The sequence below is a fragment of the Rhynchophorus ferrugineus genome, unplaced genomic scaffold, assembly GCF_030347505.1.
Source record: "Rhynchophorus ferrugineus isolate W39M unplaced genomic scaffold, kcgeb_rfMv2 rfM2, whole genome shotgun sequence".
NCBI lineage: Eukaryota > Metazoa > Arthropoda > Insecta > Coleoptera > Curculionidae > Rhynchophorus > Rhynchophorus ferrugineus.
Window position 1 is genome coordinate 70859323 of NW_027472581.1, and position 23890 is coordinate 70883212.

Below are 23890 nucleotides of genomic sequence, written 5' to 3' on the forward strand. Positions count from 1 at the left end.
TTAATATAAGCTACTAATAAAATGAATTTAATATTTTGAGTACACGTTTAAGTGTAAAAGAATATAGACGATGAGCAGTATAAGGATGTGTAACAAAAATAATACTACACCTTTATTTTGCAAGGATGGCTAGTGGAACGAGCAATAGGTTGTTTTGTTAGAGGGGATAAACAAAATAATATGAACACCGTGTACTATAGCGCATCTTGTTGCATATTGGTAATATTGCTTGCGTGTAAATAATGCGACGCATATCTATTGTTCCTAGCAACAAACATGACAATGATAGTATACATAAAACATGGTAAAAAATAATCGGCAAAGAAGAATAGTTAAACTCAAAGTTAACTAACAGAGACAGTCGGATATCTGAAATAAACAATCGAAAAAAAAAATTGGCCACAAAAAATAAAACTACCGCAACAAAACTGACATCAAAACTCAACTCTCATTTGTGTAATACTGTTTCAACAAAAATAGTACGGCAGGAGCTTCATAAAGTTAACATTCATGGAAGGGTTTAATATTCATGGATCATCGATTACATTATTTATTACAAATGGTCGGGTTTATATATGGAAATCCCCAAAAGAAGCCTATGATTCAGACTGTATGCTTCCTACAGTTAAGCATGATGGTGATTCCGTTATGATATGCGCGGAAAAATCTGTAAATTTTTATTACTGCGAATGAATATCTCAATGTCCTCAGTCATGAAATTTCTTATTATGACTAGTATATTATAGTCAAACACTACCATATTCCAAGATGATAATAAGCCCATACACACAGACAAAAGATTCAATCTTGGTTTTAGGGGCATCAAAATATTATCAAATATCTTCCTTGGCCAGTACAATTGCTAGACCTCAATATAATTGAACCGTTATGGGAAGAGTCCTTCACAGAGACATCATGACAAAAAGTTTTAGTACAAGAACGGAACAAAATTAGACACTCTACGCTACAGCCGTTTTAAAAGCAAACGGTGACTCAACACCTTATTAATAAATAAATATTATGTATATGTCAGGTATTCATATTATTTTGCATTCACCATCAGAATCCAAGATGTAATCCTTAAACGGATATTAAATAGTACGGATCTGTAGAAATAAATAGATCTAAATGAGAGTAATTTATTACTGATAACTTAACAAAAGACTACTAGTTGGAACTAACATTGTCAAAAAAAAAGAGGTAGAGACCAATAATTTTATCAAAGTTGTTTGAATGATTTTTTTAAATTTAGAGACAAATAAAAACACTTAATGTAGGAGGTGTATATATAAGCAAAACATGTAATTATATTAGTATGTTATTATAACTAACACTAATGAATTTTGTGCTAAATGAGCCATTAAAACCGAAGTCCTTCAATAGGCTTTCTAATTCTGACCTTTCAACGATTCTGTGCTCTCTCAACTGATGATTGAGCAGTGTCGACTTTACTCTGCTTTTTAACGATCTGTTGAATAATTAAAAACTCAGGGGTTGGTGCGTTAGATAGGGTTGGAGTTATAGCGTTTGTATTTGTTAAGATTGCTTCAGAATTTCCAAGCTTCCTCTACATCTTATCTATATTTTCTCTTAAAATAGCCTTCTAGCCTAGCTTAAAAAAAACTCGATTTTGTCGAAATTAGTATTGTGTCCGGTATTAATCTAGTATCCAAACACAGTTGACTGGTCCGCCGCATGCCCATACTTCACAGACCGTTGAGGATTCTTTTATCAATTCCTTTCTCATCCTCTCAGTTTCCTTTTTATACACTTATAAGGGGTCTGTGTACATTTTATTACTCTTAGTGGATCGATTTTAGTTTTTGGAGAAGTACTTGATTCATTTTCCTGTGTGGTTTTAAGATAACTTCGATGTTATATTTTGTCAGTTCACTTCCAATATGATCTGTTAGAGAAACTGGTTTGGCCTTATCTTTTTCTATTCCGCTTTTTGGGATATATCTTTAAGAAATCTGGAAATTATTCTCGATATTCATGGCAAATTGGATGATTGGATGTTGATAATTCAGGTGAAAAAGAAACTAGGTAAGTTTTTCCGTTCCACAATTCCAAATGACAAAGCTGTCGTGTCATATCTAAACTAAACCTATAATATATGAAAATTATTTCTATAATATTAGATATGAGATAATCCTTAAGTACAGAGTTTTTTCCCTAGACATTTTTTCGAAAACGGTATCTTATGGATGAGAAGATATTGGCTGGTATTCTAAATTCTTGATTATTTACAAAGTCTAGTTGATCATGCCAGTAAGCAGGCTGAATAAGACCGGATGTCTTCTGGGATGGTCTCTGGCTAGTCGGTAAGCTTAAAACTGAGGATCATGGTTCAAAACCCACGTTAAACTGTAGGTTCGGTTGTCAGTTCAGTCCATACACCCTCGTTGATAAAAAGGAGACTTTAAAATATCAAAAAAGGATGAAATAGCTATAGTTATAACTAATGGTTTCAATAACGAAACAATGATAAAGTAATGTTTCTCCTTAGTATTGTTGTAACGTAAGATAATTCGACATTTTAGGGTAAAACGTTGTTTTGTATTATATTCAAAATAATCAATCAGGATCTAAGGATATAGCAGATATATTCAATTCATCTCGATTGTATCCTCTAAAATATATCAAGTATTAGTAAAATAGTCTAATAATAAGGTTTATATTTAATATTATATGCCAAATCAAATAATTTAATAAAAGCATCAAAAAAATTACAAAAAGTTATTATAAAAAAACGTGAAATTCCTAAAAGGCTGCTTTTTTTAATTAAAACTTTGGCTAACATAACAAGTTTTGAACATCGCATATATGTGTTTCGTAAATAATATATTTTGGGAATTAATTTTTTACCGTAACATTTTTTACTGTTTGCCCAAAACAATATCCAAATGGAAAATGCTTTTAAATATTTGAACTGATGGCGTTTTATGTTGGAATGTACAGGAAATAACGAAACATATTTATAATCTTAAAAGGCGTGCCCTCTGGGGTTTAGCCAAGGTGGAATTGCGTCAAGGCCAATGCAAAAATTATAATTAATATTTGTTTTGGTATGAGAATTATAAACATATCTGAAATACTAAAAGTTGTATACTGCTGAAACAATTTAATGATAAATTTTTAAAATGCTTCTGAAGTTTTTGCCATATTTATAACAACATAAATGGTTTTGTAAAAACTTACATTCATTGTTTTGTTCGTAATATTGCTGTATCTTACCTAAAAAAGAAGAGAAAGAAACATTATTATATTAAATTATTATACTATTAATATATATATAATTAAAACTGTATTGCTTTTATATGAAATATCAGAATGTCAGAACTCAGAAGAGAAGAACTATTCGAATTTGATTGAAACTTCTAGACCGAATAAATACACAGTACAATAATTTACATTTTTCGTAACAAATAACTTTACAGTGGCACATCTCTAGTAACATTTATACAACGATATTATAACGTTTTTAAAAGGCACCAGTCAATAAAGTCAATTCAAAGTTATTTTGTGCATACGTCATCTAAATTTGTGATGTCAAAACGTCGCAATGTTGCCGCATCAACTCTGATTTTATTTCACTTTGGCTTTGACATACAGCAAAATTCTAATTTTAATAAAATTATTGAACAAAAGTGTTATCAAATATAATTTACACAGTTTATAGGTTAGAGCTGTAACCTCGAATTATTATCGCTTTCAAGAATTTAAATAAGTGTGACAATCGGACGACTTTGACAGGCTCATTCATTTACGTGTTCGAACTAATCAGACAGCATTGTGTCTCTTTTTAAGTAGAATAAAATAAGAATAAAAATATTGTCTGATTCTAAGACGAATTTACAAATTTCGACAGGCAATACATTGAACATCTTGATAACGTATGTACAAAATAACTTTGAATAAACTATAAATATAATTGTAGCGTTTTTTGATTGTTGAAAAATTAATGCGCTTTGAAAATGAAAACTGCAGAGGGTTGTTTTCCTTGTATGTTGCATTTTTGCTTCCGAAACGGGAATATGCATAACAGACTCATGGAAAATCATGTGGTTTATATGTTGATTAGTGCTAAGTGCTAAGTAAGACTGGTGGTCAAAAAAGATCGATAATCGGGTTCCACATGAACATTGAAAAATGTAATGAACCGGATTTCCATTTCTTGATTGTTTTCAAAACAAAACAAAATGCTAAATTCTTGAATCAAATTGGCAATAAATACTGCGTAGTTGGCGTGTTTACAAATAGGTTAATTGCTGTCAGTAAGTTCTAAGAAGCACTGATTTTTCAAATTTAATCCGCACAATTGTAATTATTGTCCTTTCACCTCGTTAATTAGCACTGCAATTGAGTCGCGCAGTACATTTTCTTCTTTAAACATACATTTTTCTTTTAAAGTGAAAGCCTTGATGATATTATTTAACATCTTTTACTTTGCTTCATTACAAAATCTCGTGGACTGATATCTCGAAGAATAATGAGAGTTGCCTGCTTGGCCTATCAAGTGATGTCAAGAATTGATTTGGAAAATGTATACATATGTTTCTAGTTGTTTTCATTCTAGTGTTTATGTTTCTAGTGTTATTATTAACACATGGACTAAAAATTCCCGGGGCTAACACATAGATGGCGCTAGTTTTATGCATTCACCATTTTTTTGGATTAGTACTAACCTTCAAAGGAAATTTGTTAACATTTATTGATTGATTAAAATTAAATTCTACTGATACGTTTGTAAATTACTGTACAAAGAGTAACATTAATTTTGACATTTTCAAAGTAATTAATCAAAAAATATGTCTGGTTCAATTTTACACTGCTTTTTGATGGGAAAAAATACCGCGCAAGCGAAGCAATGGCTTGAAAAGTGTAATAAGGACTACGCTCCATCAGAAACAATAATAAAACGTAGGTTTTCTGACTTCACACGTTGGCTTAGAGACACCGATGATGCACAACGTAGTGAACGTCCAAATGAGGTGGTAATACCAGAAAACATAAAAAAATCCACAAAATCGTTTTGAGTGATCGAAAAGTGATGTTTCGTGAGTTAGCTAACACCGTAAAGATATAAAAAGAACATATTGATTTTATATTGCATAAGCATTTAACTAAGTTATAGCTCTGTACAAAATGGGTGCCGCGTTTGCTTACAGTTGACCAAAATTAAGAACGTGTTAATGATTCTGACCAGTGTTTGGCTATATTTAAATGTAACAAACCGGAATTTTTGCGTCGATATGTAATGTTATGCCCTCGGAATTTTGGGATATGCGTGGAGTAATATTCATCGACTATCTTGTGAAGGGAAAAACCAGCAACAGTGAATTGGAGCGTCTGAAATCCGAAATTGCCGCATATGACAAAGAAAAGAATTGTTTCATCAAAATAACGCAGCGTGTCACAAGTCAGTCAAAGCAAAGGCAAAATTACATGAATTGAGCTCGCACGATTACGTTGATGAATAAAACCAATTTTGAACAAAAAATAATGCGTATTCTTCGTTACGCCCGGGACTTTTCAGAACATGTTAATAGTAAGAACATCGCAGTCTTTAGACGTTTAGTGTTTGTTTTATGGAATCATTGATTGTTATTTTTCTATTTACAATTTTTAACAGTTATTTTGAAAAAACATTTGGTTTCTTCAGTTACTTTGAAAGTCAATTTCTATACCTGCCTACACACGACTAATAATTTTAACTTGGTCGTATTTTTAACTTCTTGTAAGTTATGACGATGGGAAATAGAAAGCTACTAATATAATTTTTCTATTCTAAGTGCTGCCTCGTCTCTAATCTATTCATTTCACAGTGGTTGAAATTAAATGATGAATTATTATTAACTCCTTGACAGATTTGTGTTAAATTAGTGTTCTTAAGCGAAATTTTTATGTAGTAACTAGCTGACCTGACAGACTTCGTCCTGTCAAAAAGATTTGTAATGTGGCAGTTTTTGTGCCTACGTATTTTAAAAAATTCTCCTGAACAGAACCATCACCCTGGTGATAGGGCGTTGTGAATAAAAAATAATTAAATAAAACATATATAAGGATTGAAAAGTAAGTAATCGCTTTATTGTTAATCATGTGAATCATAATTATTATTATTATTATCATTATATTGCTTTGTGGTATACGATGTTTTTTGTTTGATTACCTGGCGCATAGATAAACAAATCTGATGGTTTTCCAACACGGGAACAGGCAACATACAATTGACCATGTGAGAAACATGGGTTTTCTAGATTAATACCACAAACACTTAATGATTGCCCCTGGGACTTGTTTATAGTCATAGCAAAAGCAAGCCGTCAACATGTCTATAGGAAATTTGCCATTACCAATGTCAATGAGTTGTTTAGAGAATATGTTTCCAGATTGGTCATTTTGCAACTCGACACGCATATTCTTGCTTAAATGAAGTACTTTAACATGTTTCCACAAATTGGAGGACTTTAGACATGCATTGAGTTCATCAGCTGGCGTTGATCGTGGAATCACTGGCAATGTTTGACGAAAATCTCCTGCTAAAAAAATCATTGCACCACCAAATCGGTTATTATTGCTACGTAGATCTTTTAAGGTTCTGTCTAAAGCCTCCAAAGATTTTTTATGTGCCATCGTGCATTCATCCCAAACAATCAATTTACATTGCTGCAAAACCTTTGCCATTGCAGAGTTCTTCGAAACTTTGCAGGTTGGAGTTTCATTGCTTTGCATATTTAATGGCAATTTTAGTGCTGAATGGGCTGTTCGACCACCTTCAAGCAAAGTTGCTGCGATTCCCGACGAAGCGAGTGCAAGTGCAATTTTATTTTGTGAGCGAATTGTTGCTAATATTAATGAAATAAAAAAAGTTTTTCCTGTACCACCAGGTGCATCTAAGAAATAAATCCCTCCAGTTTCATCATTTGTTACTTTCATAAGAGTTTCAAATACATACTTCTGTTGTTCATTTAACAGTGGAAGATTTGTTTGAATTTATTCTTTCAAAGCGTTGAGATCATACAGTCTTTCTCGATGCAACTCTTGGTTAAAAGCGTCATGCATTGGACGATTGGGCGCGGTCAGGCCTAATTGAATTAATAGTTTGTTTGACATTATCAAGCACATGTCCTCAATTGAAATCAATGCTTCATTGTAAATTTCTTCACTGATTTGTATATTTGGATTTCCCATTCTATTCCGTATTTGATACAAAATATCATCACACATATAATCTTTGTACTTGATCCACAAATCAATTGGGTTTGATGGGAAGCATGTAGATATGATTATAGAAAACAATGTTCGTACTTGATGAGCGTGTGATGATATTACAGCATCATTGAGAGTTTGATCCCAATGAGCGTCATTTTCAAGCAATTGCAAACGTTGACAGGCTTCTCTGTAGGATCCAAACAATTCACCATCAACAGTTCGTAACTGTTGGAATGATGTTGGGCCACGTACATTGACTAATAGCAGTCGTAAATAAAAACATTCATCATTGCTTGGATGTACTGAATAAATCCGGCCAATCGCATCGGTGGAATATACATCTGTATATCCTGGAACTGGTTTTCCTTGTTTCCGTCGTATAAATCTCCTTGAGGATTGATTCCAGGTATAATATTTTGGCATTTCAGAATATAGCAATGTTTGTGCGAAATCATCGTTTTGGCATGTCTCAAAAAAACTGGTTAATGTAGTAGATGGTGGCTGAGCAGCTCTTTGTACTGCGTTCTGTGCTGTAAAATACACTCTTTGTCCATTTTCTAAATGCACAGCTAAGTGAACAACAGAAGGGTGTCTCTCATGAATAGGGAAAGAAAATATTCGCCAAACTGCTTCATTACTACTGACATAGCGGCCCATTTGGTATTGGGTAACTTCATCATTAGAATTCTCTGCACCAATTCCAATCACAGCCATATCACTCCCTTTGGTTACATATTTGCAAATGTATTTAATCGATTTCACTGAATGGCAAGATTCAACGTTGATGTGTGCTTTGAATGTCTTTGATAAAATGGGTGAATATGGAACAATCCAACGATTATCTATTTCAATATCTTGTTAATTTAATTTGACAATTGTTGATTTTCCATTGTCTGCTGTCGATCTGCGACGATACAATGGATAACCGTCATTACCAGTAATTGTTTCCGATATTAATGTCCGTGGATATCGTTTTGAACATTTACCATCCATCATACACGGTGAATTTTGATTAAGAGTTCCACAGGGACCATGTATCATGTTTTTGATAACTACCTCATGCAATCCAGGATCTACTTGTACATTAGGGATTTCAGCTGATATCATTGCATCAACTTCATTTGGCCTTATCTTTTCAACCAACCAAATCAAAATGTGTGCATGTGGCAATCCTCGTTTCTGCCACTCCACAGAATACATCCAGCAGCGTGTCTCACCAAACACATTATGTTTTACGATGAAATTCATTAAAGATTTCAACTTTTGTCTAAAGACTCTGGCTGTAATATCATGACGATCAATGGGTGATTGCCCAGGGAATAACTCCTGCTTAATTTCTATCCATTGCGGATTGCATGTAAATGTGATGAACAAATCTGCTGTACCATAATGACGAACATACGACATGGCATCTTGAGCATATGCGTGCATATGCCGAGGGCTTCCGATGTATGTTGCTGGAAGAATAGTCATCCGACCGACATTCTGTGCATTTCCATCAGTATTAATCGCATCTCGAAGGTGAATATACTCTTCAGATCGGAGTTTGGTTTGATTCAACCTGATGAATGTTAATCTCTCCGTTTCAATTTTAACATAAATGTCAACAACATATTTGTGATATAATCGCCGACATTTCAATATGTGATTATCTTCATTTTCCCGAATCATTAGGCGGTATGAATAGTTCATTGAACTGACTTTTTTGTTGGTTTCAGAACCTGTAAATAGATTTTGTTTTAATAACATTCAAATATAAAATTAAAATACGTAATATAGTGACTGAGATATTATCGCCATAGCTAAACTAATATTTTAGTTACCTGTAATGGGATTTATCATTTTTATTGAGAAATCGTAGCCATCTTCACCTTGCCAAAATATAATGGGATATTGCAGTGCATCATATGAGCGGTGTGTTTCCTTTATACGTTGTAATTGATCATTCCGACGATGTAAAACAATATCACGGGATTCCAAGTTTTCTCCAACTACAACGATAGCAACTTCATCAATAGTTGGTGCATTAAATCGTCTTGTATGTTGACCTGCAGGTGTTTTATCAGCTCTGATTACAATTTTGTGATTATCGGATGGCATCAGATCCAGGGCAGTTTTAAACAATATAATCAATTGATTGTGTTGATGAAATAAAGTTTGTAATTGTTCTACAATAGACCTTTTTACTAAATTGTTATGTGCACAACGCAGATCAATTTCTTGTGGTGAATTGCCCATAAAATAAATTTGCAGGGATTTGTTGTCGCTATCTGACACTGGTAACAGTGAACCTGCTCTGTGATATATTTGCCCTTGTATCTGTAAATAAAAAAAATATTATGGTGTGGTATAAATTAATGGATTGTCAATGATCAAACTTAAATAATATTTGATCTTAAAAAGTATATATTTAGTTTTAACTAATATCTATCAAATATAAAATATAATAAAAGTGTCACTGAAACTGAATCACCATATAATATGATGACTAAGTGATATATTTCGTAATGATTAAGAAATTGAAGATTAGTAACACATCTTAACTTTGGTGACAGAAAATTTTGTTCGCTAAAATAATTATGAGTAACTGCTATAATACATACCTTGAAAGTTGGCATAAAATTTTCCCGAACTGCATTTGTTGCCCCAAATGAAGTCATTTGAAAGCAATTGTTATATTGTTGAATATGTGTCAAAAAGTGTATAGAATCTGTTCCTATTCCTGAAACCAATGAGTACAATGGTTCTGGTGGTGGATCCAATTGTATCAATTTCACTTTACCATTTGCGCAACACAATCCATTGGCTTCGTTTTTGTATTTTAATGCCTTACAGTGTGAGCAAACCAAGTTCATAGAACCAATAACAACACATTGGTAGTTACTGTAGTCAATTGACACATCGTAACTGAAAGCAGCTGGATTCAAACTTGCGCGATTATTAGTTGAATGTCGCGCTCGCGCTTCACGCGTTTGTGATATCCGAATTCTTTCACGTTCATTTCCGTCGTCACGTTCTTGTGCAGTACGATTAGATCGGTAATTAGCTTGGTTTATAGCATTTCTGGTTCTTCTACCTAAATTGCTTCGTCTTATAGGAGGCATATCAAATATAAATTATTTTTTCACTAATCACGAACTAAACAAACACTAACTAACTAAACACTCTGCACAAAACACGATATACGAATTTGTTTCGTGTATCACTTGACAATTCATCTGTCATCTGTCAAAAGTCATCTGTAACAGACAACTTTTTTTTTTAAATTTGATATGACTTGAACTCAAATCCTTTTAAGCCGTACGAATTGTTTTATTTATTTAAAATTTGAATTAAATTTTAAACAAATAAAAAATTTTAAATAAATAAAACAATTCGTACGGATTAAAAGGATTTGAGTTCAAGTCATATCAAATTTAAAAAAAAAAAGTTGTCTGTTACAGATGACTTTTGACAGATGACAGATGAATTGTCAACTGATACACGAAACAAATTCAAACAAAAAGGGCTATTTTTAGGGTTTTTCCAGCAATAATTCTAATTTTTCTCGCCGTAAAAACGATCCCTGAACTTCAACGAACATTTTAAAAAAAGATTTGGCCAAATTGGTCCAGGCGTTGTTGAGTTATGCGCTTAGGAACATATTTTGCGATTCATTTTTATATATAAGACAAGTATACTTGGAATTACATATATATATAGGCATTTTACGTTAATATGCACGTAATTTTTGTTAATATTATATCAAATACTGACATCATTTTTAACTTACGACTCTGCAAGTATCAATTGTACCCAACAGAATATTTCAAAGCTTACTTCTAAATGTTTATATAGTTTACATATGTGTGCGAATTTGAACAGATTCGAGAAGGTAATTTCAATAGGTAAATAGCGAGGAAGAAATATAAACATTCGGGAGTTTAAATTCTGGTGAATACCGAAGCTTACAATATAAAAAATTATAATCGAATTAGCAGTGTTGTGTTAAAATAATTCGGGCTCACTCGAAAACGTCAAAATAAAATAAATTGCTGTTAAAGAAGAGGCCGTGCAAATATTCATCAATCTTTAATGAAATCCAATTAAAGCTGTGAATAGAACGTAAATACCGGTAAAGCCAAACAGGACGAAAAATTGATAAACGAGTAGAAAAACATTAATACGAAAAGAGGTTTAAAGGTAAATCGGCTGTTTCGCGCAACCGGAGAAGCGTCAAAACTGGGAAAAAAAGCGAAAGCTCTAAAGTATACAATGTGAAAACGTTGGGTCGTTTATGTAATACTACGGTTCGTGAATGGTCGATGGATCTCGCGAAACTTTAAAGCTCTACTCTCATGGCGGCCAGCTTTTGCAAGTGTTGCAGTATCGCCTGCCTGCGGCTAGAAATGCTAATCGGAGTTGGCAGCATGGAGCGAATTTAATGTTGCTTAAATTTGAAAATATTTATACTGTTTAAACTGCTCCAATAATCATTATTTATGTATTTTACTTAAAAATTTGCATTGTATATCTGATATATATTATTATTTGATGATTATTTGTCATCTATGCGTTAGTAAACTGTTAATCCCATTATGATTGTAAACTTTGGTTGGGGTGACTGGCATAAACCTGTGAAGCTTATATAATTAAAAAAATTCAATAGGTTGACTCCGATATTTCTTAAAAATATTTATATGTAGACGAAAAAAGAATGTTGAAACTTCTTTTTAACAATATTGATATTTCGTCACCTCAACAGTACGTATATTCGCAAAATTCACTTGATGACCGTGGGAGCAACCCCAAAACAAAAGTTCGATAGTCTCCTTCAAAAACCCTAGGTTTTCATGTCGAACTCTTTTCGCTCCAAACCTACTTTTCCAGGCAAAATTCATTTGATGACTGGGGGAGGGGGGGATGGATAAACAGCAAGACCAAAGGTCAATACCCTCCTTCGAAAACCCTAGGTTTTTGATATTGATCGATAATCTATCCATTTATATACCATTTACAACTACCAATACATTTTTGAATAAAAAAATATGGAAATATATCGGTTCGAAAAATATCGATTGATTATATTGATATATCAATATATTTTTCGACATCTCTAAGTCAAACGCATGTCTAGCCTCCTTTTTTATTGTGTTTATAGCGGCATTAACTTGATTAACAATACATATTGTAGACGCAGATCTGTTAATTTGTTATGATCACGACTGTACTTAGTTTATCAGCACGAGAAATTGTTAATTACAATAAATTGATTCAGAAATGTCATCATTAATAGACAATACAGAACGAACACACAATAATTTATAGGCAATGTTATTGTAATAAAATAGAAGAACAACATTATAAATTGCTAAAGTATACGACCAGACCAAAGGAACAAAGTATAAAGGCAAATACTTTATACTAACGATATGTCTATTATGAATCTTTAAGTATTCAAATAAACAGTAAATCTCTCCGTCGGCTACTTGTTAGTTTTAATTGGTTATTCAATGTCAAAACAGGGTAGTCTTGTCAACATAAACGACCCTATATATTTGACAATAATATTAAATTAATGGTGATACTGACAAATTATAATTATTTAACATCTGCTATTAGTTGATATATCTTATAGACTAATATATCCGTTGAATTTAATTAATGTATTATGTTTTTATATAATATATCTAAGAAAAAAAGCCTGTTTCTCTATATGTACACCTTTCGACTAATTTTATCACCAACACAACGGTCAGTATATTCGGAATTCTTTATCAACTCCATACTACAAATAGAAAATATTACCATGTTCGCCATGACATTGTGAAGGGAAAGTGCTGGGACAATAGTGCTGAGGCAATCTGGAAATTGTAATACGCAATCTGGAATATAAATAAACAGATAGCATAATGTATTCACATACAGTAGAATTATACATATCCAATCGTTATGAGTAATGTGATCATCTCATACAATAAAATTTCTGTATAAACAAACGTTAAAATCTATATGGATATACGAAATGCAGTTATGGGAATGTGGTCGAATGAATTAAATCGATTTCTGTTTAGTCTTTTTTATCCAGTTCTGCTTTAGTTTTCTTTACATGAGTCTTCCAGTGCAGTATTGCCTCCTGTGTCATTCCTGAATATATGACGTCTGGATACTATTTACTCTGATATGGATGTTTTATGGGACAAATTTACTGTCAGCCAAACTGATTCTTTACTGCTGTTTCCTTGTGGTCTTTACATAAAACTATTATGGCAGCATCGACAGTAAAATTAGCTATTGTACTATGTTACACCTTAGGAACTTCTCTACCGGTTTTAACTCCATCATGCTTCCGCCTCCATCCTCATGATTATTCCTGAAGATTCTATATGAAATATAAAATTTTAACAAGTCGTCTATCTGAGTAAACTCTTTAATTAATAATTTTAGATTAACTTATGCGACATTTTATGAAAATCGAGAAACCTTTTCATATATCATATATATATATATATATATATATATATATATATATATATATATATATATATATATATATATATATATATATATATATATATCATAGATCATATAAAGAAAAAAAAGCTTTTCTTTCTTTATATGATCATTCAATTTTATTCTTGATCCTATGAATTTGGTCTAATATGGAGAGTTTATTAATCTGAACCTAAATTGATGTATTGGGACTATGTTGTTATCCTGTATTGCTCTATTATAAATACAATTTTTTCGAATAAATTACTGCCAATAAGAAAATAGAGTCCTATAAGGTGATACTTCACCTTTTTTGACGGCTTTCTGGATTTAGGTATCATTATTATTTCCGTTATTTTCCTTATCTTAGGAATGTATTTTATTTTAAAATAAGCATTGTAATTTGCCTGGAACCTTATTTAAAATTTCCACTGCAATCAAGTTAAATCCAGTAGCCTTAGGACTCATGTTTTCCTTAATTTCCGCAGTAATTTCTTATCGAGTAGTAGTCGAAAAGTTAATTCCAGGTAATCGGCGTATCTTTTAGCCTTTTGTATATTAATTTTTGCATATGTACAGTCAGCATTTTTAATTGGTGTCAGCTTACTTAATCTTTGGTTGCTTTTCGCAGTGAATTCAATATTGAATCAGCTTTACTATCATTTGAAAGTTATATTAATAGTTACAGGTAAAGTAGAATATTGCAGATATATTATTAACTGTTTGGCTCTCTTGTTTGAGATGTCATGTAACATTATTTAGACTAGTTTTGTCTTCAAGGAATCTAATTTGTTCCCATATTCTTCTGAATTTCCTATTCAGGATAAGAAGTACGGGAAAATGAGTAAAATAGCGAAAAGGTCACCAAACACAACATTATTCTTATAAAGACTAAGGGATTGTAAAATGTGTAGGATAGAACACACTAGCAACAATATATTAATAAAACGAAAAAAGGTTTATAATAAACCTTTATTGCTATATTGTGTTACATCTTATTTTGTTTGGTTATTAAATAGCCGTATATAGGTGAGTTTGAAATATAAAACATATACGTATAACGCGGGCGTATTTATTGGCCATTCAAAAATCATTTTACGACTTTGTGTAGTATGTCGGCACTCTCGGAAAACAACTGATGAATAAATGAAAAAGAAACATAAAAACCATACATTTCGACGATCCAATTTAACCGTGGAAACAATACGATGAACTCGGATGTTTGGCCAAGACGTATGTGTAACGGAGAAAGCGGAAGACAGAGCGAAAGAGAAAACTAGGGAACGGAAATAAAAAAAAATAAGACGGGGGTAGCAAAGTCTAATAAAGTAGATGGCGTTAAAAATTAACGTTTCCGCCAAATTTCTGCAATTTCTCTTCTGTTTCGGACGCGCCTAAAGTCGAGCATCGTCATAAATTATTAGCGAAACGAATACGAACCATCGCCAGGAACCAATCAATGCAAAACGTTTTTGCCGAGCTCTATTACTCCGCTATTCCTGCCGTCGTTTATTTTGCTAAACTACGACAACCCCCGGGTGGTAGGGGATCGGACGGGATGGGAGGTCAAATGTCTTCGGTGACCTTTTTTTATTCGAATATGTCCACTCTTGACCGGCGTTTTCCTTGCTGAACTTTTCCTTTTTCCTTGGGCCTTGTTACAATGGCCTAGTTTTATATTCTATTTTCGTTTGTTTCGACGTATTATTACGGTCGGTTCTGGGATATTTCCAACCAGAGAAATAACTAAAATACTGTACTGGAAAAAGTAAAATTCATTTTATATTTCAATGGATTCAAGGTAAATGTGATAAATCATAAAAATACTGCCTTCAATTTCAATTCTGCTGTAAACAGTTGATTACTTGACCATAAAAAGAAAAATCTATAAATAATTTGTCATGAATTAACTTAGACTGTATAAATTAAGTTAATTATTCCGTCTTTCTGTAAGAAACAATATAAATGATTAGTTATCGAACCACATTCTTCCAATCATTGCACCGCTTCTTTCGTAACTTAGCGTTGAATTTCGTTAAAAAGGGCTTGGCAGTTGTAACCCTTCCGTGAATGTTAGTTTTGTAAAGATGCCCCCATACTCTTTTTGTCGAAACATTACTACTTACGCGAGTATTAAGTATTACCGTCGGTTTTGCTGTTGGTAGTTTTAGGACATCTGTCCACAATCCTTTTTAATCTTGGCCGGTCGCTGTCAGTTAATTTTGGTTTTTACGAATTATTCATCTTTGTCAATTATGTTTTATAAGCTTTCTGCATTCTAATAACAGAATGGATGGATGCTGTCGCTCGTTGAACATTAAACAACATCTGAGAGATCATATATTTCACCGAACTAGTGTTTTAGATGTCGCAGAATAAAGCGTACAATACACTGGGTTTTGTCTACCTATATGTTATTATTTTAAATATTTACGTAATTAGTTTATGTAAAATTTGATGCCAAAGAACTAATGAAGGTTAATAATGCCAACACACTAAAACACTAAAATAATATTTAGAACAACATAATTTAAAATTCAGAAAATAATTCCTATTTTATATCTTAATAGAATTTTTTATTGGCAGTCTCCATTTACCTTTCTTTCAAAAAACCCTAACATGTTTACTTATATTTACCACTTCTCGTTTACTTTTACTTATATATATTTTATTGTCGTCAAAACCAAAATCCACCTAAAACACCCTTTCTCTACAATAACCTCATAAGGGACATTTCCAGTATATTATGTTCTGTATTCTCCTAAAGGTCAGTTAGGATGACTGACACTTCTAGTTTCAGGTATGTCCTTGGGCACTACATATTCAGGTTATTTTTAGTTGTCCCCACCTAGTACTAATTTAGTTACTAGTATTTTTTAAAGATAAATATTAATTATTTTTTATTAACATCTAACTCTATTGTAAGATATGCCCATGTTGGTTTAGATATTTATGTAATTATTCAGGATTTTATCTTTTGTCGTCAGTTCGAAAATCGATCAGTTTACTCACTCCTAATTTTAATAAGAAATGAATCATTTCAGTGACTCTTTTGCTATAAATATAAAAATTACATTGCCTGTAAATATTGCGTTGTTGGAATGTAATTGATAATGCAAGCAATATTTTTGCTGAAGCCAGTTAGTGTTCAGGCATTGGCCAAACATGTTTAGTTTTTGTTGGATGCTAAATAAATACCTCCAACATGGCAAAATAAAATATAAAAAGCAAAATAAACAAACAAATATGAACGCTTATTCCGATTTTATTAAAAATTTTCATGTTTGTGCAATAAAAGAATTAGTTAGCGCACCTCTGGAGTCGACCATGTGATAGCATAAATTATCAAAGACAATAACTATTCCAATGCTGAAAAAATAACGAGATAAGATGAAGGAAAAAAAGGCCAAAATCATTGATCTGACAACTGACATATCGCAAAATTCAGTGGTATTCAGCTAGAGTAAGAGCAGGAGAAAAAGTGACATCTAAAACATCATCATATACTTAAAGCAAGTTCGGTTTCTCTCCAAAATCCTAACATAAACAAAATTGTTCTTTTATGTCTACAGTTAAAGAAACATTCCAGAGACGGAAATTACAGAGATCGTGTGGATATGTCTACCGGATGAAGGATGAATGGATTTCTCATATGTGAAATTGAGTGATGGACACTTTGTAGCACCAACAGCTTTGAATTAGCATTATTCGAGGTCGGTATGGTTACTACTTATCGTCAGCGAGAGTAACGGTGGCGATATTTGATGAAGAATATTCTTCTTGCGACACAAAACAGCAGCGTATAGGTTGAGCGCATGACCACCTGGCTCTGGATTGATGATGATGATCTAAATATACATTTTAGTTTTCTGTGCTTCTCTATATAAACAATAACTATGAGAAATCTTACACTTCAGTGTAATATTCTTAAAAAGGAACCAGAAGTTTTTTCTTAACGTATTACGTTTAATTAATATAAACTATACGAATTAATACATGAATTAAATTATAAAAAATTATTGTTTTATTACCTTATATTTAACATTATTAGTTCCTTCATTGGGCGAGCTTCTTCTCTTTATCCATTTTCATGAGCATTTATTTGTTTATATATTTTTTGAAATTTGGTAAATTAATTCCAGTAGATCAAACGTTATCTGTAGAAAGACGCCCCTTAAGATGATCGAGAACGAACCAAATTGCCCGGGCGAGAAAACTAAACTCCGAGATTAGAGTAAATATAATCTAAAGATTTAATTTTATCCGTTTGCGGACTAGAAGCACTTGGTCTCGATTGCACCGTATCGGCGCGCTATATCCAGGATTATCCAAGACCGTTCTCAGACCTAATAACATTGTATTAGAAATTTCGTCGAAGGTTTCTATCTTATTATGGACCAGATACAACTATCTATGGGTCGAATAATGAGATTTTCGATCTGTGCATTCAGATAATCTAATTTATTATATCAGGATAGTGTTTTTTGTTGATTTTGTAATCTATTTTGCAATTTAACTGAGGATAACGAGGATTATTTTATGGGATTCAAGAAATATTTGCATAGAATATGTTATGGCTGATTAAAAGTAGAGTAGTTTGACGATATAAAGATTATAGACTATTATATAGATTTTTCTTGTAGATTGCTAATATGTGTTGTGTGAAAATTAATGCTTTGTTTTAAGTAAAATAAATAAATATTAAATTAAACTTACTGTTTTGTTGGATTAATTGTATATGTATTTTCTATGAACGTTGCATGAACTGGACTTGGTATATGATATATGATTATATAAACCTTGATAAATATAATTGCTCTAAAAGAAATCATTACATTAGCAGGAACTAACAAATTCTTTGCCTATTATTAGCTAATCTGCGACAGCCTGTGAAAAAGTATTACTTTCTCAATATATTATAATTGATGAATGCTATTAGTAAGAAATTACCATTTTAATTTCAGCATCTACTATTTCTTTGATAATCTTTTATATTGGGCTTAGCCAGGTTAAATCGTATATTCAACGTTTGGTTTTTGTTTAACGGAAGTAGATATATTGATCGTATTTAAATTTCGAATTCGATATTGTTTTTAATGGTGATTATAAGTGGACTTTCGGGAGCGGGAGCTTCTGTGACGGTGGAATTGTTTAACTTTATACGGGTGACAATATTTAGGGCAGCGACAACATACATAAAACGAATAGTGGACGAAATCCAAAGCTAATTGACAGAGACCGAAGAACATTAAGATGATTGTGGAGAGACAACATAGAATTAGCGCGGAAGCAGTAACAGCAGATCTCAACACATACTTGCGTAATACTGTTTCGATGAAAACAGTTCTGAACAAATAGATATTTGATTGGAAGAATGTTATATGGTCTGATGAATCATCATTCATAGTGACTCTCTACAGTCAAGCATGGGGAAAGTTTCGCTAAGATTGGGGAGGCGGTATCCACGTAGTGAGTTGGGTTTTTCATTCATATTACTGACCTCATTACAGTAAATGAATATTGCAATATCCGTAATGATGAATGTCTAACGTATTTCTTTAATGACTAGATTTTTGGACAAACACTGCCTCATTTCAAGATCATACTGATCATTACATACAGCGAAAAAGGATGAGTCTCGATTTGGAAAGCATCAGCATATCATCAAATATCTTCCCTGGTCAATACAACCTCAACATAATTGAACCGTTAAGGGAATCCTTGGAGCAGAGAGTGGGAAGTCTCCTATATCCTTGAGGCAATTGACGGACGTTTTGGCTTAAAAATGGGACAAGATTCTGTTGGAAACTATTTAGATGCTACGAATTTATTCCGCGAATATATAAGAATTGAGGGTAATTTACAAACACACCAATGCAAGACTGGAGAGTGATTTAAGTTAACATGACTTGAGATGATTATTATGTAAGATATTGCTCTCTTGCTAATATAAATTCTTACAAATATGCATGCCAATAGCTCGAACCAAGGCAGCAAGGCAAGCATAAGATCGTTCCCTAAAATAATTGACCAGGAAAAAACTTAAAATAATTTAAAACCAATACACTAAGAGCAATTTCAGTCCATTACCGGAAGAAATAAATAACATTAATTTATTTCATATTCAGATACAACCTAACCACTTTGGACTAATTGTTCATGTAAATTACTCTTAATATAGAGAAAATGACAAATTAAAAGACACCGGATAAGTTTTAGTTCAAGTTAGGTCGAGCTCCAGTCCATATATTCCCGTAAAACACCCCAAGACACACAGCATTCCGGAGGGTTGTAATTAGCAACCCCATCCTTAAAAGGCCTTGTGGTTTTCTCCCGCATAATTTGCGGTTTCGGCACAGATTGGAGTCCGCACAGGTTTTCGTTGTGGCAAGCGAGAATTCGAACGAATAATATCCTGCTCCGAAAGGAAATAGCCACCCCTGTGCCCGTCTGACCCCCCGACTGTTTGTTCGCGACGGACTTAGACGCAGATGGGGTTTCTGACCGGTATTACTTTCCATCGAGGGGTTGTTGGAATTTTTACGGTATCGTTAGAATCATTCCGACTCGTCACATTCACAAATTCATTTGTCGGTTTTTGTAAAAGGGATTCGTTTTGTTTTCAATTGAAATTAAATACTTATATGATGATATACTAATATTAAATAAACATAATAAAGTATATGTTATATTTATATTTACAACACTCTGTTTAACTGATATCAAAATTGACCTATTAATAAAAAACAGTTACCTTGTTATACGTTACTTGTCATCTATATCAGTCAATAGGCGTTTATTGAATTTAGTCAGAAAATCATTTCCTATGGTTTCAAGGAAGCATTGTCCTCATTATCTAATGCAGCCTTACCTGACTTTTAGAAGACATCGAGTTATTAGTAAAGTATTAGTATAGTAACATTATTAGTAAATATTAATGGATATAACATTTCCATTCAATTTGATGCTCCTACTAGCTAAGGATGTGGATACATAAAGATGAAGAAATCCCTATGGTACGAATGAACAATAAAGAATATTATATACGCAATACTTTTATTGAAATACTGCTATACTCTGGAGTGGTGTCTGGAAAGAAAGTCTCACTTCAGAAGAATATATTTCTATGTTATCGAAGGACATCATTAATTATGTATTGTGTGGTATGTGAAAAGGTCTATAAAAGCCCTGCGTCACATTTTACTTACTGTTCATTATTACTACTTACACATTAGAATTATACTAAATAAACCGAAATAAAATTATAATGTAATGTATGCGATGTATTAATTATATTTAAATACATTTTGAAATATATTTAAACAAAATTGACAATTTTGTTCCATTTCCCATTGTTCTTTGCAGAATAATCTTCTAAACATCACTTTTATATCATTTATTTTACACATTCTTAAGATGTCTGTAAACTAGAGTCTTATGTATTACATGTCAAAACAAGTACTAATCAGAAGGAGCAAGGTCCGGAGAATAGGGCACGGGGGTACTTCCCACATTCCCTTTTAACCCATTTTAACGTTTTCAAATACGTTTTCACCGGTTTTGCAATATGTGGTCGAGTATGGTCATGCTGAAGAATAACATTGCTGTACTCGTATTCCGGTCGTTTTTTGTGTAGCTCAAACGCATCAGTCGTAGTCGATATCCATCCCTATTGATGGTTCCATTCAGTAATACAAATTCAAATCTGCATTTTTAAAATAGTTTGGCGATCTAGAACGCTTTGTGTCTTCGGTGTCAAAGTCGCCACTTTTGAAACGTCGAAACAACAATTCATATGTTGAAATCGATGAAGCATGTTTGCTGTAAGTTTTTACGGCATTCGATAACCTTCAGTCGACTTTTTCTTCAATTTGAAGTAAAAAATCATAACATCCTGCAAATGCAATATTCATGGCACAAGTTCAGATATTTTCAACGCAGCAGTCACATACTAACATATGAAGCATGTCAGCGAGATTTCAACATGAAGTTGGTTACAGAAGTATCCGATCCGATTTAATATACACCATCCGTCGTAAATCCTTTTAAAATTAATTTATAGACAAATTCGGGAGATTAATAATATTTGCCGATTTAGAATAAAATATCTCATTGGGGTCGCAAATAACTACTGATAATGAGCAAATAATGAAAAGCAATGATACTGTAGGAATGTTCGTCGGGTCGGTCAGTCGGTCGAAACGTGTGGCTGCCGCTGCGATTATTTGTCCGAACACTCACTAGTATTTTTGGAAGGAATTGGTCGACGGGAGAATTGATAGGATATTAGGTTAGATAGAGGAAGTACGGTAGCGTTGTGGAAGTGATACTGTTACAAAGGGATGGAGAAAAGAAAAGAGAACGAGACGTCGTAATGATGGTCTTTTATAGCCTGGAACTGCATGATACTAATCGACCGACGTTGCCAACCTTTGTACTTGCTGTTGGTGAATTCGTGGTGGAGTAAAGGTCATGGCGGTTGCCACAATACTATAACACTTTGTGGTGGAAGAGATACTGATAAATTTAACTTATTTTTGATAAATTTGATAAGGAGTTTGTGTACTCTTTTATTTTTCTTTGGAATAAGAAGAAAATATATACAAAGAGTATGCAAACATGATATACACAATGACATGTCTAAAAGAGAGTTAAAATAATATTATATTAAACAAAGACTCCTGTATGTTGTAGCTTGATTAAAAGAAGTATAAATAATTTTGTTTATATATCGCTTTATGCATTTTGCGCATTTCACATATGTACTTTGAAGTTCATACGTTTTTATAAATTCTAGGCAAAAAATGCTATTAACTTTTTATTTATTCTGGATCGACTAATAGTCCGCTAAGGAAAATCTGTCTCTATGCCGCTTTACATCACGTCCCGTATACGATAAATTCTTATTTATGGTGGTAAATGTAAAGTAAAAATTAATGGTGAAATATTATCGAAACCGCAACCGATGCAAACCGAAACCCGAAAGAAACCGCCACATTTTAAAAGGCAATAAATCACCCGTTTGGAGCTTTATATATTTAACAAAATGCCATGAAGTCCCTCTATCTTTCATTCGAGAGCATTTCTGGTTTTCTTTGCATATGAATAGGGCCTCCCCCTTTCGCGTTATTTTGTACGTTTGATGGTTTAAAATGTGTCGAGTCGATAAATTATCCTCTTTATAATGTTAAGTAAACTGTAGATAATGATGTGTTTATAAATTATGTAAATACTCCAGAGAGTAAAACAAGAAATTGTTTTTGTTAGGTTTAATAATAAGCTACTGAAAGATATTAAAATTAGCTTAATTAAATAAATATAATTATTATAATAAATAATACAGTAAAAGTAATTAGGAAGTAGCCTACTTTTTGCTAACTAATGCTTGTTTGAACTGCATCACCTCGATCAAACCATGGTATTTAGAAAAATCTACCAACTGGAGAATACCCAGAAGACATGCTATCATTCCTGGTTTTCTTACTGGTACGATTGGAATATTATTTCATTGATGCATTTATGTTCTTCTTTATAGACGATTAGAAATAATTACAAATACCATTTTTACAGAATATGTAGATTAGTATTATCCTGAGCTGGATTTGAACCCGAGACTTTTGTTTCAGCAGCTGACCCATCCTGTTGTCTTATATCTATGCATTACGCTACCAATACAGCCTTTAAAAATCTGATCTATGTGCTTCACGAAACCAACAACGGCCATGTATCTGACACGATCGAAGAACTAGAAAAGGAACCAATCCATCTGGTCGATGATTAAAACCCATATATATTACATAAGTTGATAAAATCAGCCGGTGCTTCAAGCACTTCCTTTTATAAGGTAGAGTCACTGTTTCTCTTGGATGTATAAACTGTCAGTACTCTAACGAAAATATCCAACCCATGCAATTTTATATGAAAATTAAGTGAGTGAAATTGTTTTTGAACGATTTTGTCTAATTTTAAAGAATACTGCTTAATATCGAGCGCTGTATAACCTTTTGTGTTACTTTTGATTATTCCAATATTATTGGAATCATGACAGAACACAGGCAAAATCGAAACAAAAACTATTGTAAATAGTAACAGACAATAGAGGGTAAAAATATTGTAATTTTTTGGTAGTACAACACATTGATGTGCCCGCTTTATTAAAACTATATATATATATATATATATATATATATATATATATATATAT

The 23890-nt window shown here is 32.6% G+C and overlaps 2 protein-coding genes across 3 annotated transcripts in view; both read right to left on the reverse strand.

The window, feature by feature from the left end:
- cpo (RNA-binding protein) overlaps positions 1 to 23890 on the reverse strand; it is a 555476-nt gene that overhangs the window by 190710 nt on the left and 340876 nt on the right. The window lies entirely within an intron of this gene.
- Positions 8061 to 10143, reverse strand: LOC143190337 (uncharacterized). Its single transcript, XM_076394567.1, has 4 exons — positions 9998 to 10143; positions 9819 to 9937; positions 9039 to 9534; positions 8061 to 8936 (listed from the first exon to the last, which is right to left on the reverse strand). The coding sequence occupies exons 1-4, from the start codon at positions 10068 to 10070 to the stop codon at positions 8074 to 8076; spliced, it is 1551 nt and encodes a 516-aa protein (XP_076250682.1). The 5' UTR covers positions 10071 to 10143; the 3' UTR covers positions 8061 to 8073.